The 15806-nt window shown below is 33.8% G+C and overlaps 1 protein-coding gene across 1 annotated transcript; it reads right to left on the bottom strand.

Moving 5' to 3' along the window:
- Positions 1-1034: 1034 nt before the first annotated feature.
- On the bottom strand, positions 1035-1961 carry LOC113305627 (ctenidin-1-like). The gene is made up of 4 exons (XM_026554641.1): positions 1924-1961; positions 1785-1842; positions 1533-1633; positions 1035-1242 (listed from the first exon to the last, which is right to left on the bottom strand). The coding sequence occupies exons 1-4, from the start codon at positions 1959-1961 to the stop codon at positions 1035-1037; spliced, it is 405 nt and encodes a 134-aa protein (XP_026410426.1).
- Between the last annotated feature and the right edge of the window lie 13845 nt (positions 1962-15806).

Here is a 15806-nt window from a genome sequence, read left to right as displayed (position 1 = left end):
AAAAATATTAGCTCAAGGAGGAATTGAATTTATTTCCAGGTATCATATTTCAATATACTTAACCCTAATACATACCTTGATTAAAAAAACGAACAAATATCCTCATCATTAGAAACTCTACAGAAACGTAGGAGAAAACGAAGGAGCACATCTTGATCGAATCAGATGCGTTGTTTGATCAAAGGAAGCAGGATCGTGTGAATCGTTAACCCTAGATTACTAAAGAATAAAATTGCAGGAGATTATCAATCTATTTAGATATTGAGAACGTTTAAAATCTTGTGGTGTTAGCATTAGGAAGCAGTTGTATCAACAGAAACATAGTAATGTTCATAATTAAAAAAAGAAACAGAAATCAAAATCAAAGAAAATTAATCATGTAAAGGAAGAACACTGACCTTCAATTGGAGAAAAGCCTTTTATTTTAATTGGTTTCAGCGCAAAGATCATTTAAAACATGGGAACTGTTAATGCTGAGATAAAGGAGTGATAAATCCTAATATTTGCTAAACAGAGCCAAAACCCAGAACGTCCCTAAATTGCAGCAACCTTTACGAATCTTATTAGGCACAAGAAACAAAGTTATATCTGGAAAGCGCAAGGGACGGACGCTCACGGATCGGTCAATATTGAACTTTTTTCTTTTTAAGGAAACATGGTCATATCAGGAAAGCCAATGGTCGGACGGACAGCTATATAGAACATATAACCAATCAATATGTGTCGCCGGATGACAAAATCGATGGATGTAATTGTGAGGATACACAAGCAACACTTTTTTTTTATAATATATATATATATATATATATATATATATTAATAAGACTTTAATTAATTTAAGTTCAATATGATACTAGTCGATAACAGTTAACATTATTGGGCCAACCGACCGGAGGGCTAGAAGGGCCCGTAGAGAGGGAGTCCCTTTTATGGCCACTTTTTTGTCAAATGAAACCTAACGAAAATTTTCAATTTTAATTCTCCCGTCAAGAGTTTCTCACGTTTCCAGTGAAATGACCAGAACACCCTTATACTTAAAAACCACTTCCTTCATTATCCTCGCCTTTATTTTCACCGCTACCACTCCCGTTCACGACACCACCTCTAATGAACAACACCTGATTTCTTCGCCTATCATCACCATCATCGTCAAAACCTCCACCACAACCACCACCTCCGTCCATATTTCCACCACCATCACCAATAGCACCTCCACAACCACCAGAAATTCCGTCGCCACCTCTAACGACAGCAATTCAACCAGCCACCACCAGATCCATTCTCAAACCCATCTTCTGATTCCATCAACTATCTTCACTGCATCACCACTCCAAAAGACAGCAAACCCTAATTAATCCCCAACAACCACTATCTATGCAATTCAGTACCACCATCAACATCAATTCGTAGCAAACTCACCAGTACCCGTTAGCTCAAGTCTCTGCAATTCGATTCAAAACTCTGCAAACCCTAAATCAAACCCTAACATCATTCAAAACTACCAATATCAATTATTCCTTCACAACCACCACCGTAACCAGACACCACCAAATTCACTACCACCAAGTTCACCACGTAACCATCCACCACCAAATTCACCACCACCGTAACCAGCCACCACCAAATTTTCCACCTAATCGATCGTAACCAAAATATCTACCATAATCATAATCACTTTAACTCATCATTACAAAAAAATAACATCAGGTTTCAATTTTGATCAAAATCGTAAAATTGATCAAAACAAAACACATCATACTTCAACAATTAATTTCAAACCAAACATTTATAAGTGAACGAAATACTAAAACCTCAAAACTCGATTTCATCAAATTAGCAGAGCTGGAAGAACAGAGAAAAAAACAGAACATTACATGTAATTCGGACTTGACTCGGTTTGGACGACGACGAGTATTCGAGTACATATTATGGATCAGAGTGCCCGTACCGACCAGAACCATTTTCTTATTCTTCTTTTGTTTTGAACGGACTTTTATATTCGACTGAATTTACAATCTCAAGTTTCTTCATAGCTTTCATTCAAATTCAACAACATCAAAGGGATCCATGAATAAATTATTTCAAAATCACCAACTGATATCAATTACGAAAAAAAAGGGAAATGAAGATACGATACCCAGAAAGCAAATCATGTTTCCCTTCGCATAATCTCACTTATATTTGGAGTTTGAAACAAACCCAAATTAAAAGAGTTGGTTGCGACCTGATAATTTTAATTAACATTTTAACTACTTGTAGTGAATCTTAGAATATGGATTGTTTAGTAAGAGAATTCAAAGTGACATTTTTAATGCATTGATATGGTTATGCGAATGAAAATGAAGTTGTCTTAGGAGTTAGATGAGAAGTTTTACAATGAAAAAAATTCTTGCAAACAACACGTATGCTCTATGTAGTACGTTCGGCTTCGGGTATCGATTACTTTGACACCTGGTTTGATCATACGGACTCAATAAAATGCCATGTTGTTGTGCATTTGGTTTTTTTTTTTTTTGCATTGTATAGTTTTCGTTGTTGTCCGACGTTGTTGCCTGAATTTTCGTATATATATCTTCCAATTTGTAATTGCTGTTTAAAACCTTCACATAACCAACACCACCTCCCCTGCTGCCACAAACCCCTTCCTGCTATCCCTACCACCACCCCGTCACCAGTCTATCACCTCCAACATAAAATACCAGGTCAAAATTACATTTTTTCACAATAAATTTGTGCCATTGTGGCAGGGTTATCCATTAGAACACCATGTATAAATCAATATTATGTTGGCCCTTCCTGTCATGGTTTATTTGGTGGGAATTTTTTTTTTTACAATCCCATTACAGTGGTGTTTCGTTTTTCTTTGGTCGGCCCTCCCCACCATGGCATCGGTGTTCTAGTCTTTATTATAATTATGTGAAGGACGTCGCAGAGGGCTTTTATAATTATTATTACTATTATTATCATTTATCATTATTCTTGTTATCATTATTTTTATTAACATTGATTGCTGAATTATTATTTTAACCATTCTTACAATTATTTTTATGCACAAAATAATCATGCTTTTCATACATCTAAGGCACACCTTGATATAGCAAAACTAACTTCATTTTTCAAATGAAGTGTAAATCGAAATTAGAAATTAATCTAATAAGATAACGAACAAGTTATGGATAATTAAATTATCCACTACAATCACAACTTAAAATTGCAATTGCCTACTTTGCTATTTGCTACTATATTTCACTAAGATGGACACAATAGGATTTAAACAACATCTACATCCTTGGCTCTATATTCAATTTCTCTAATTTTTATTGAAGCTTCTAATCATCATGTAATTGGTTTAACCTATAGTAATTTGCTTAATTTATACCAGTGGATAATTTTAATTTATTATACATTATTATAGATTAAATCTGATATCCTTGGCTCTAGGTTCACTACCTTATTAGTTTGTATTTTTAACAATTTCTGTTTCTAATTACATGGAAGGATTTTGAATAGGCTTTTAAGTGAATTTTGGGATCTATCGTTCATTAATAAAATTAAGTCTTCCTTTTATGTCTAGCAACTCATGTATGCAGTTGCCCAGTCTACGTTCATGACGCTTGACAATTCCTACCAAAGTAACAAATATCACCCCATACACAGTATCTCAAATGGATTTGATTACAATCTAACAATTATTTATTCATGATGACATATACAATCTTCCTAGTTTCTAAGGATTTCGTTAGCTAGGTTAACTATAACTTTAGAATCTAAATTTAACGGTTTACATAAACTTTAATAGATTAGTTTTACTAAGTGTTACTACTTCTGTCATCTATGGATACTTAAAGAACTTGTTATGTTTGTTATCTAAGCTCTTGAAAAATCCACTATATAACTAAAATTTAGAACTATTCTGACACATACCTATTATTAAATGGCTATAGTCCTTGACTCTAATCGAACTATACTAATTATTTCAAAAGAAAGTCACTTCCATAATAGTTAGAAAATTAAAACACAACTTTAAATGAATTTTCGATGGGCATTTTCTACCATGAAGATCTAAAATCTTTGGCCTTTAGATTTTTAAACAATAGTCTACATTCTAACCAATGATTATATCTAAGTCCTTCACTATACCGTCTAGTTCCATAGATTAATGATTTTAGGTATATGTAAATATACTTGACCTTATAAATGAATTTGGAATCTATCAGAATTACTAATCTAACTATTTCTCAGGTATTGGATTAATTACATGTTCATAATATTATACTATCCATCTTTTTAATCTCTATCAGTTTCTAAACTATAATGTAATTAGTGTTAACCTACAAATTTTTACTTCATATTATGTACACACAACAAAAAAAAACGAATCAATCAATCAAATAAATCTTTTAGTTCTTGGTAGATTTTAGTGATTAAAATTTATCTCACAACGCAACGCGATTCTAAACTACTATAAATATTTATCTATATCTAAATATTATCTACTGTCTCCCATGTAAGATCTAATAGTGAGCTCTGATACCAACTTGTGACGCCCCAACTACCAAACCTTCTTAGCTAATAGGATTACAACCTAAATGAAATATTAAATCTAATTTACCGATTTTAAGAATCATAATTACATAAATGGAACCAATATAAACCCAAAACTCTCTGGTAATTTATAATGAGAATCTTTCAAAGTGTTAAGAATATATTAATGTGTGGTTTTTACAAATATCCAAGAGTACATATCTAAAAGATACATAGGCGTAATCTTATTCTGTAAAGCTCTACACTATGGATATCTTCACGTACACCAATTCTCATGATAACTGCAACTGAAGTGGAAACGAGTTAGCACATCATCCCAAAAGGGTGCTCAATGAAAACATGTAACTCTCAAGTAATCCCTAACATGCTTCACAATTGTAAAAGAATATAAATTGAAAGAAACATGAAGAAACTAATCATTCAACAATTTATGCAACATGAAGCAAGTGTCACTCTAACCTCGCCAAACTCATTGGAGAAAACGACGCGAGACCAACCCTAATCAATAATAATAATATCGTCCACACAGAGTCCCCATACGAACCATGATTCGGGATATTACCATCAAGATCATAAAGTTAGACAAACAAGTATAATACGCACACGAGTGATTTTCCCTAAATAAAATAGTATATAATAATAATCAAATGGATGACTTACCGCCCTCCTAATATTATTGCCGATGGATGACTTACCGCCCTACTATCTTAATAAGCATTAATATTCAAACGAATGACTTACTCTATTAAATGAAATAGTTATAATAATATATTCATACGGATGACTTACTGCCCTATTAATCGGTTTATCCTTGATAGATTTGATTGATTAGTTGCGTAGATCGGCATCAGTATTTAGCATCTTGATAGATCCTATTATTGATTGCATAATATAAACTCTGCTACTTTTGGTAGTTGTTGGATAGATTGATCTAAACCCGACAAAGGAGTTTATTGGATTAAACAGAAGATCCTTTGTCTAACAAATATCACTCAGATTGAATAGAGTTGTTATCGAATAGATTTGTTGTTCCTTTACTGTTTGGAACACGAACCAAAGGAATTGTTCCAGTGCGTGCACTTATTGAATGTCGGAAGCACAGGGATACTGAAGAAACTAAGTGAACTACAGGTTTAGTTGCTTGGTCTCAACTATACGAAGTTGGTTTGATTTTGTATAGCGACTTAATTCTGAGAGTATTAAATTATGGACTAGGTCCCGAGGTTTTTCTACATTTGCGGTTTCCTCGTTAACAAAATCTTGTTGTGTCATTTACTTTTGTTTTCCGCAATTATAATTGTTGTTATTATAATTTAAAGTAAATTACACAAAAGTTAACTCCGTATTACTTGATAGTGATCCTATAGAATTTGGTTAAGTACGAACCTATTATCAAGTAATCACACTTTGATTGTTGTATCGTCTCGATCTCGTATCCATAGACAATCATACAAAGTGTGAGTACCGATTCGTTGCATTGTCTCGACTCAGTCCATAGATAATCACTTTCGGTAAGAGGACATATAAGTGGAAAAGTGTAAGATAGTGATATATTTGGGTACCCTCGTATTTTCAATTGGTATCAGAGCAGGCAAACACGAAAAGATCTAACAATTTGTTTTTGGTGCGATCCAACCTATAAGAAATGAATCTCTTGAATGATTCAGTTAACGTACCACCAAGATTTGATGGGACAAATTTCTCATTCTGGAAATCTTCTATCAGAACTTTTCTTTAATCCCGAGATTTTAATACTTGGTTATTAATCGAAGACGGATACCAACGTCCGAAAGAAGAATACTCTGAAAACGAGTTTAATCGTTTACCGCTTTACACTTATGAAGAAAGAGCTCTTGCGAAGCAAAATTCAGATGGATTAAATGCCATAATACATGCAATGAGTCATGATCTTCTACGTCATGTTTTGTCATGTGAAACTTCTAAGGAAGCATGGGATATTCTTGAGACTGTATTTGAAGGGAATAATTCCGAAAGAGAAGCACGACTTTTATCTCTTTCTTCTGAATGGGAATACCTTAAAATGGATGATAACGATACCTTCGAAGAGTTTAACTCTAAACTTTTTGAGATTATCAATGCATTTTCTCTCTTGGAAAGGCTATACCTGAAAAGGAAATAGTATACAAAATTCTCAGATCGTTACCATCCAGATACGAGTCTAAGAAACATGCAATAATAGAAGCCAATGATCTTTTTATACTTTCTCGAAGCTCTCTTGTAGGAAAGTTAAGATCTTTGACAAAGAAACTCTGCTGAAGAACCGAAACATTGGTTATGATATCTCAGCCAATTTAAGTCAATCTTCGAAACAAGTTTGTTTAAATAAGTCTGAGAAACGTTGTCAAGAGGATGAAATACTTGTTGAAAATGAGCCCGACTCAACAATTTTACTCCTAACACAACGGATTAAGGATGCTTTATTGAAAGATAAGTCCAATCCTGATATATTATCTTTTTGTCATAAAAAGGGTAATGAATAAATCCAATGTTTCAAATGCCGTAAAACCGGATATATGAAAAAACAATGTTCCAGCAGAAAGGCTCAGAAGTGCTACAAGGCGTATATCTCTACTCTAGATAATATTCCGGAGGACAAACCCTATGAAGGAATATCTTGCTATAATACGCTTCTTGCCAAATCTAACAATGGTATACCTTGTGAGTCTGATCAACTCCTAAAGGAAAGTTTAGAAAAACTTGAGTTGGGAATCAAGGAAAATCAAATTTTAAGTCTAGAACTTGAAAAACTTTTGAAAACCCTGTCAGATAAAACTCAAGTGCTAAAATCTGAGCAAGAATTGGTTGACAAACCAAAAGAGACAGAGGGTAAGTCTTCTGGTAATATGTTAAAATATTTATGTGAAGAAGATCACACTTTAATGTTCCATGGAAATTTCCAAGAAAACAAATTCATCAAAGCTCTTCGCAAGGGCATAAAGATTTTGAAGGCTGATGAGTTTATAAGATCTCAAAAAGGAACTGCAGACTCTTGCATTAACAAGAGAAAGAAAGAACATAAAGAAACACAACCTATTGTGTTTATAAATCATCCTAGGGATGTCTTTATTGCTATGGTGAGTTTAATCCTCACCTCAACACACACCGATTGTGTTGAAAGATGCGTCATCACTTGTTGCCCAGAATTCTGAATGTGAGGAGGCATAAATCTGGGCAGTATGTACATATCTGTTCCATAAATTGTATTCTTAATCGATATCTTTTACTTCTGGGAAAAATATATTCGGTTTCCATAAACCAAATTATATCATCCACTGATTTTATCCAATTCTTATATATTGTCCTCTTGTCTGAAAGAAGACTAGCCTGCTTCAATGGAGAAATCGGTAAAACAAGGGTCATCTCTTGATGATTTAGCACTCCATGCATCAGTTATGACTGAAACTCATGATGTCTCTCAACGCAATCACATAGATTTTATAAGGAAACAGATTCTTACCGTTAAAAGTTGCATTATACACCATGAGCCAATGATAAAGGATTCAAAAGAAGTACTTGTTGATCTTCATTCTCAACTGTTTGAGATCAACAAACTTTCTACTGTAAAGGGAAATGATCAAAAGAATTTGAATCCAGTATTTGAAAGCGATCTTTATAAGACTCGCGATTAAAAGCAAAAATAGACATCACTTTTTGATTTCTTTCACTTATTGTGTAACGTCTATTGCTGAATAATACTATCTATTATTTATGAATACAATTATTTTTTTATAATTTTTCTTGTGATATTTTTTCGATTACATAGCCTGTGCTTAAATGCTTTATATTATTGCTATGTGTATGGGATGTTTGATTTCGGTTTTCATAACCTTAATATTCGATCTCATGTGATGTGTGAACCCTTATGGTTTGTGTGGCTTTTTGATTTAGCGGGATTAAGTTCTAGCACATGTTGGTAGGCTTTATCAAAGGATCATAAGGTGTTACGATTTAAACTCATATGTGAAAAAGTCATAATATGTTGAATTCTTTTTTAACATAAAAGCATATGTGTTTCGGGGTTTTCAACTTTTGCTATTTGCATTAGTTAAAACTGATTCAACCTTTCTCTGGTAAAGGTTGATGTTGTTGTTGTTCTTTTGTTCTTGTGAGAGAATGACAACATAATGGGGGAGAGTTATAACTTGAACTTGCACTTAATGATATATCTTTCCGGGGAGAAGAGGATGCGGAATTTAAGGTAACAAATTTGTTAATTAATCGTTTTCCTGTTTAAGAAAAGCATGAGTTTACTGCGTATATTTTGCTTTTGCTTAATACAATTCGGTACAATTGATATTTATTCCATTATGTGTGTATGGATGTATGTGTGTGTGTCATTCAATTGTTTCTGGTTCTGAAAAACTGGTTTGATATCTTTCTTTATTATTTGGTATCAATTGTTTTAGACTTAACGAAATTTCAGTGAAATTGTGGTGCTTTAATGTCTATGTTTGTTTCAATTGCTTCCGGTTAAGAGTAATAATTGTGCAAGTCAATTTATTTGGTTTGTATGTATTGTTTAGGGCTTAACAAAATACGGGATCATTTGTTCAGTCCAATTCGATTTCGGATAAGAGAATTAAGTTAATTCTGATCTTAGTTAGACTTATCAAAAGTAAAGGATTCTGTTATTCAAGTCTAATCGAATGCCTTGACAAGAAATATTAGTTAACTAACCTAGTATTTATCTTGTCCAAAGTGAAAGGTCTAAGTTATTGTCTGAATAGTTAGTGCCTGATGAGAAAAAAAAGTTAATTCTGATCTTTATTTTGGTCTTATCGAAACAAGCGATTGTACTTGTGCAATCGGTTTAGCAAGGGAACTAAGTTTTCTTAGTCAATTTGTTAAACTATTAGGGAAAATTTCTTCGGGAAATTGTTTCCTTGATAACATATTAAAACCAAATTACTTGTAGTTTCGGTTTTTTGTATTGGTTATCTAAAGTGGTATGTGAAACCCTCGTGCTTAATTCTTATAGGTTGTACAATTTTTTTAGATTGTAAGATCCTTTCGGTTTTTGGTATTTGCTCCTACCTTTGTTATTTTGTGACAAAAGGGGAAGAAATATATGGAGTAAACAAGTGATTTGTAATCACTTAGGAAAGGACAATCGTCCTAAAACGTTATATCAAACGAAAGAGTAAAGCATTGACTAAGGTGGAGAAACATATTATATGATGATTGTAGTTATTTGGACTACAAAGGGAAATAACAAAGATGTGCGGATTAAAAATCTACCTATCTCACCTTTAGGGGGAGTATTAGCTTTGTTATTTAAATGTCTTCAGCGGCATTTATGGATTGAATATATGCACGGTATTGTGCCGTTGAAGCTTGGAATCTAGCGTATTGATTAATAATTTTTCGTGGGTTGTAGTAATGAGGTTCAAACTCTCGGACTTGTGAAGGATAATTTTTTAAACTTAATAAAAGAGATAAATATATACAATAAAAATGTTAACACTGGTGCGAGAAACTGGGACTAAAGATTCGGCCGTTTTTTTTTCTTCAAATGGTTCAGAAATTAATTCTTGCAATTATAGTTCAAAAACAAAACAAATATTAACTCTAGTTTATTGCCAAGATAGATTTTATAAAATATTACTTGTATTTCTTAAGCATGGCATATCAAAAATCCCTAGGACTAAGCATACTCCATCAAATGAAATCACAAGTAATTAATTTAAAATCTTAATTCAATTAAAATTTGTGCAAAAAGTAAATAAAAGAATTAATGAAATTACCACATGGATGAAATTCGACCTCCTCCGTCGTCCCAGTGTTGGGTTTAGCTCATCATGATAAAAACACGCTCAAAATATTTATTTATTGCTCAATTGGTGTTTACAAGGATGAAAATGGAGATGAAATAATAAAACAGTGAATGTGCGACCCACAGAAAGCGTCCAAAATGAACGACACAGAAGAAGTGCTATTGTTACTGTAGCTCTAAGACCCACACCTACGACCCACGATAAACGACTGCTGGTGCAGGTCCGTTCTTCGTGTTCTTGGTGTTCTTCATCAGCAGCAGCAGCAGAAAAATGGCAGCTCTGCAACTCGTGAGTTCTTCATTCTGTAGCCTCCAAAAATTCCCCAAACTCCCGACAACCTTCGCTAGGATACCTCAGCAACTATTTATAACCCAACAGCACCGAAATATCTCGCCATAACTTCATATAATCCTCCATTACTCGGCATTGATGAAGAAAATATTCTCGGATATATTTCTTCCAAATTTCGTTCTTCACGCGTCTGTTGGTTGTAAAACTTCCTAAGATAGAGCAACAATCAAAGACAAGATATTCTCTAACTAATTGGCCACGTAAATTCCAAGTTAGAATCAAACAGAATCGATATTATCTTCTCTTCCCTGTTTAGATTTATCTTCATCCCACGGCTTTGCTGGCCCATTTTGCTCGATCAAATTGACCATACTAATCCTGTCTAGTGTATTCAGGCCCAGCCCAATCGTTTCTAGCGATTGAATCTCGCTGAAATCCCTCCAACAATCCGACCCAAAATCAACAGCGTGCATGTAAGTATTCCCGCCAAAACCAAATTCAAATTGTTGAAGAAGGTGCCCCTTATCCAGAGTGCTGGGGTGCGAATATCAATTGGGGTGGAAATAGTAATTTTTCTGGGTTCCTCTGGGACATTTCTTGGACGCTTCCTGTGCATTTCTGGGGTGCCTACGGTACATTTCTCCGGGGTGTAAAACACTGCTTTTTGAGCCCATTTCGCTGCAAGGGCGTATTTCTCTAAAATTTCCTACAAGAACACAAAATAACACAATAAGTACTTAATCGGGTCTAACAATACAGAAAATTGAGAACAAAATAGACAGATAAATGCGTCTATCACGTATGTATAATGAATTCTTGGAATTTGTTTATCCATATGATTGTAAGAGTTTTGACACTAAAATTGACAAAGGGGGAGATTGTTAGAGCATATCTCGGTTGAACCCACCAAGCATTGGTATGTCAGGTTTGGTTGTCATATTTTAGTGAATCAAAACTCAATTAAAGAGTCGCTTGATTATGTAATAGAGACAACTTCGTATAGGTTAGGCAAGAAAGATTCGGATAATGAGACATACAAGTATTACTCGAAGACTTGAAGATTGTGAAGAAGTAACAAGTTATATCGACGACAACATCCTTCCTCTTGAGGTTAGTAATATTTTGACTTGAACTGTTTCATTCCCAACGTATCTTTCAAGTCGTGTTATACTGAAAACATAAATGCGAAGCTGTGAATGATTATACTCTAGTAGATATAGTGTTAAGGAATTACAATACAAAGTATAACGCTTATCTTTTGAACTTCATATATAAGACATCGACATAATCGTATGAATGCTATTGTGATTATGTGTATGGGTATGGGTGAAGATTTCGAGCGGATTTTCATAGGTTTTGAATTAACTGGACCAAGACCGGGAGGAGAGAGACTGTCTGAGGATCAGGCGACCAACTCGGCGAAAAATTCTTCGTTTCTTGATCTCTGAAGCTCTTTAATTCAGGCGGTGATTCTTCATTCTTCTTTGTTTTCTGAATCTTCATGATTAGTAAGATTAATTAAGTGGTTTCCAATGGATTCTGGTCCTAAAACCACTTCAATTAATGAATTTAATGGAGATAAATTAGGTTTTTCAGTTGGAAAAAAAGTTCTATCAATAAATTTACCAGATGATTTATTTGAATAAGCATTAAATCCGTGGAAGTTTTCTTTGATTGGTCATCTAAATTTACAGAATATTAAGTTCATAGATGCAACTATAATTCTGAGGCAACAATCGAAATTAGTTGGGGAGTGCAAGCTTACTCCATTAGGAAAATATTTTTTCACCATCAAACTAGATAATGAAATTGATCGAAACTACATCAAAGTAGGAGAATGGGAAGTGAATTATCAAGTTCTCAGATTAAGAAATTGGGTATCAAATTTTTGTCCTGCTAATGTTAGAACATCTAAAGCTCAAGTGTGGATTGGTTTTCCTGGTTTGGGTCTTGAGTTCTGGAAGGAGAAAATACTGTTTGAAATCTATAAGGAAATAGGCACTCCAATCAAGATAGATGTAGCTACTGCAAAATGTGAGGCTGGGTATTATGCTAATGTTTTGGTTTAGGTGGATTTTGCTCAAGCAATTCCTAGTAAGATTTGGATTAACATAAAATTTGGAGGTTTCTTTCAAGATGTCCTCATTCATGAATGTCCAAAAAAATTTTCCACTTGCAAAATAGTAGGGCATCTTGTTACTGAATGTTATGTGGAAAGAAATAAAAACAAAACCCCTGCTACTAATGTCAATGCTCATAAGCCATCTTCTCAAGGTACTAAATCATCTTCACAGGGTACTAATTTTCAAGGTACTAAATCATATTCACAGGGTACTAATTCAGTTAATGCTATTCCTTTTGATATATGTGATCCTAATGCTAGAGAAGAAGAAGATTCTGTGGTAAAGTCAATTGATGCAAATAATATTTTAACTCCACATATGGAAAATATATCCATCAACTCTAGAATATTTGAGTCTATTTCTAATGAACAATCTGAACCCATAGAAGAATCTGTTATTATGGAGGTGTCAAAATTATGGAAGTGGCAGAGCAAAATTCTTTGGAAAATTCTGTGATCAAATTTTTTAATGGAAGTAATGGAAAGGTGACTGAGGAGCCTATTCCTGTAACATCTTGGGCCAATATAGTGGATAAGGAAATGGTAAGTACAACAAGTGAAGTTGCAAGTACATCAGGCAAAAATGGAGTTGCAAGTACATCTAAAATCAAAACTCCATAACAACAAAAGGTTAGTAAACAAGTGTCTGTCAAATACAATTAGAGGAAAAATCCTGGAAAAGGGAGTTTTAAAAGCTCCCAATCCAATCAATGAAGATTTTATATTGGAACTTAAGGGGCCTAGGAAGAACAAGGGCCCAAGATAAATTATGGTCTTATGTTAAACAATTTAGTCCTTCTCTTGTATGGATAGCTGAACCAAAAGTAAAGTGTAGTGCTTCTTGTTGCAACAAACTAAATCTGCCTGGAATGCAGAGTATGGCAATTCATAATTCTACTTCTTCAAATATAAAGGGTAATATATGGTTATTTTGGAATAAAAGTCTTGCAACTCCTCAAGTAATTTCAATTTCAAGTCAGATGATCACAGTGGGTGTTGGAGATGTTTTAGTTTCTGGAGTTCATACACATGTTGGTATTACACAAAGGAGGTTTTTATGGTCTGAAATGGAAATGATTAGTGAACTGCAAAAGCCTTGGATAGTCCTTGGAGATTTCAATGCCTTAACTTCAATTGCAGAAAAGGTTGGTGGTAGGGCTCCTAATAAAACTGCAACGTTAGATTTCACAAATTGTTTAAACAATTGTGAACTTATTCAAGCTCCTAAAACATGTCTAGATTATTCATGGTCCAACTGTCAGCAGGGAACAAAAATAATTTTGTGCAATCTGGATAGAGTAGTCTTTAATCAAAAGTGGTTACAGATATATGGTGATTGGGGTACAAAGTTGGATTAATAATGGTATCTGATCATGCACACTTGATGGGAGGATGTGCAAGTGTGCCAAAGCCAAAGAATGCACTTAAAAAATTTCAACAAATGTGGATACATCATCCAAATTTTCTACAAGTAGTGGCAGATAGTTGGTCTCAAGAAGTTAATGGTGATCCTTCTTTTGTTTTTATGAGAAAGTTAAAGAATCTTAAGCAAAGCCTTAATGAATGGAACTGGAGTGTGTTTGGTAATGTTGATATTAAGATACAAGAAGCTGAACTTAAAGTTAAAAAGGCTATGGAAGAATCAGATGAAGACCCATTTAATGATAATTTTCTAAATACTTTAGTGGAAGCCCAGAATGAATTATCTAGCATAGAAGTGCAGAAAGTGTACTTTTAAAGCAAAAATCAAGAGTCAAATGGGTTAAGGAGGGTGCTGCAAATACAATTTTTTTTCGTACAAACATGAAGATAAGGCAATCCATTAATCAAATAAGTGAGTTACAAGATACAAATGGTAATATCATTATGGATCAAGAAAAAATTGCATCTGAACTTGTCAAGTACTTCGAGAACAGATTTTAATATAAAGAAATAAACATTGTAGAATCACTACTTGATGTGGTTCCTAATCTAACCAGTTCTGAAGGTCAAGCTATGTTGGATTCTACTCCAACAGCAGAAGAAATTAAATCCACAATTTTCTCAATTGATGCAAATAGTTCTCCTGGTCCAGATGGATTTTCTGGAATATTCTACAAAACATGTTGGGACATAATTCATCAAGATCTAATAAAAGCCATTCAGTTTTCTAAGGGAATAAATTCCAGCTTCTTAACTCTTCTTCCAAAATGTCAAGGTGCAAAAACTGCTTCTCAGTTCAGACCAATTGGATTAAGCAATGTCAGCTTCAAGATTATAACAAAGTTAATTACCTTAAGAATGAGTACTTTAATGAATAAACTTGTATCTCCTCAACAGGATGCTTATATCAAAGGGAGAAATATACAAGAACAAGTCATGTTAGTATCTGAAATGGTAAATGAAATGAAGAAAAAATAAAGAGGAGGAAATGTAGGACTTAAACTAGACATATCTCAAGCATATGATGCAGTCAGCTGGGAATTTCTTATGCAAGTGCTTCTTAAGTATGGGTTTTCTTCTTCTTGGTGTAATTGGTTGCTAACTATCCTTCAATCTGCAAGAATTTCAGTTATGGTGAATGGTGGACCATGTGGATTTTTTCCTGTGAGAAGGGGCTTAAGGCAAGGAGATCCAATGTCTCCTTATTGTTTATTCTAATGAAAGATGTGCTTTGTAAAAATATAACCAAATTGGTTCAAGAAAAAAAAAATCATCCCTATGGTGGTGAAAAAAGGTATACATCCAACACACCTATTCTTTGCTGATGATGTATTTATCTTTTGTAATGGTGCTAAGAAGAGTTTGCAGAATCTCATGGAATTACTTGAACAATATCAGTCCAGCTCTGGACAATGTATCAACAGAGTTAAGAGTAAATGTTTTATTGATTGAGTCAGTAATGCACATAAACAGATAATTAGTGACAGATTGCAAATGGAAATAGCTAAATTTCCAGATAAATACCTTGGAGTTATTCTTGCTCCAGATAGAGTCATTGTATCAATGGTATGGCCAATTGTGGAAATGTTGCAAGATAAACTGGCTAAATGGAAGGGAAAAATGCTATCTTT

The sequence above is a fragment of the Papaver somniferum genome, chromosome 8 (genome assembly GCF_003573695.1).
Source record: "Papaver somniferum cultivar HN1 chromosome 8, ASM357369v1, whole genome shotgun sequence".
Taxonomy (NCBI): Eukaryota; Viridiplantae; Streptophyta; class Magnoliopsida; order Ranunculales; family Papaveraceae; genus Papaver; species Papaver somniferum.
This window is presented reverse-complemented; position numbering and strand designations above follow the sequence as displayed.

Excerpts from the sequence above, each read along its gene's own strand:
- LOC113305627 (XM_026554641.1), bottom strand. The coding sequence starts at position 1,961 with ATGGTTCTGGTCGGTACGGGCACTCTGATCCATAATAT. Across the intron at positions 1,843-1,923 it reads GGCACTCTGATCCATAATAT|CTCTGCTAATTTGATGAAAT; the intron begins GTACTCGAATAC and ends CTGTTCTTCCAG. Across the intron at positions 1,634-1,784 it reads TATTTCGTTCACTTATAAAT|GTGGAAAATTTGGTGGTGGC; the intron begins GTTTGGTTTGAA and ends ACGATCGATTAG.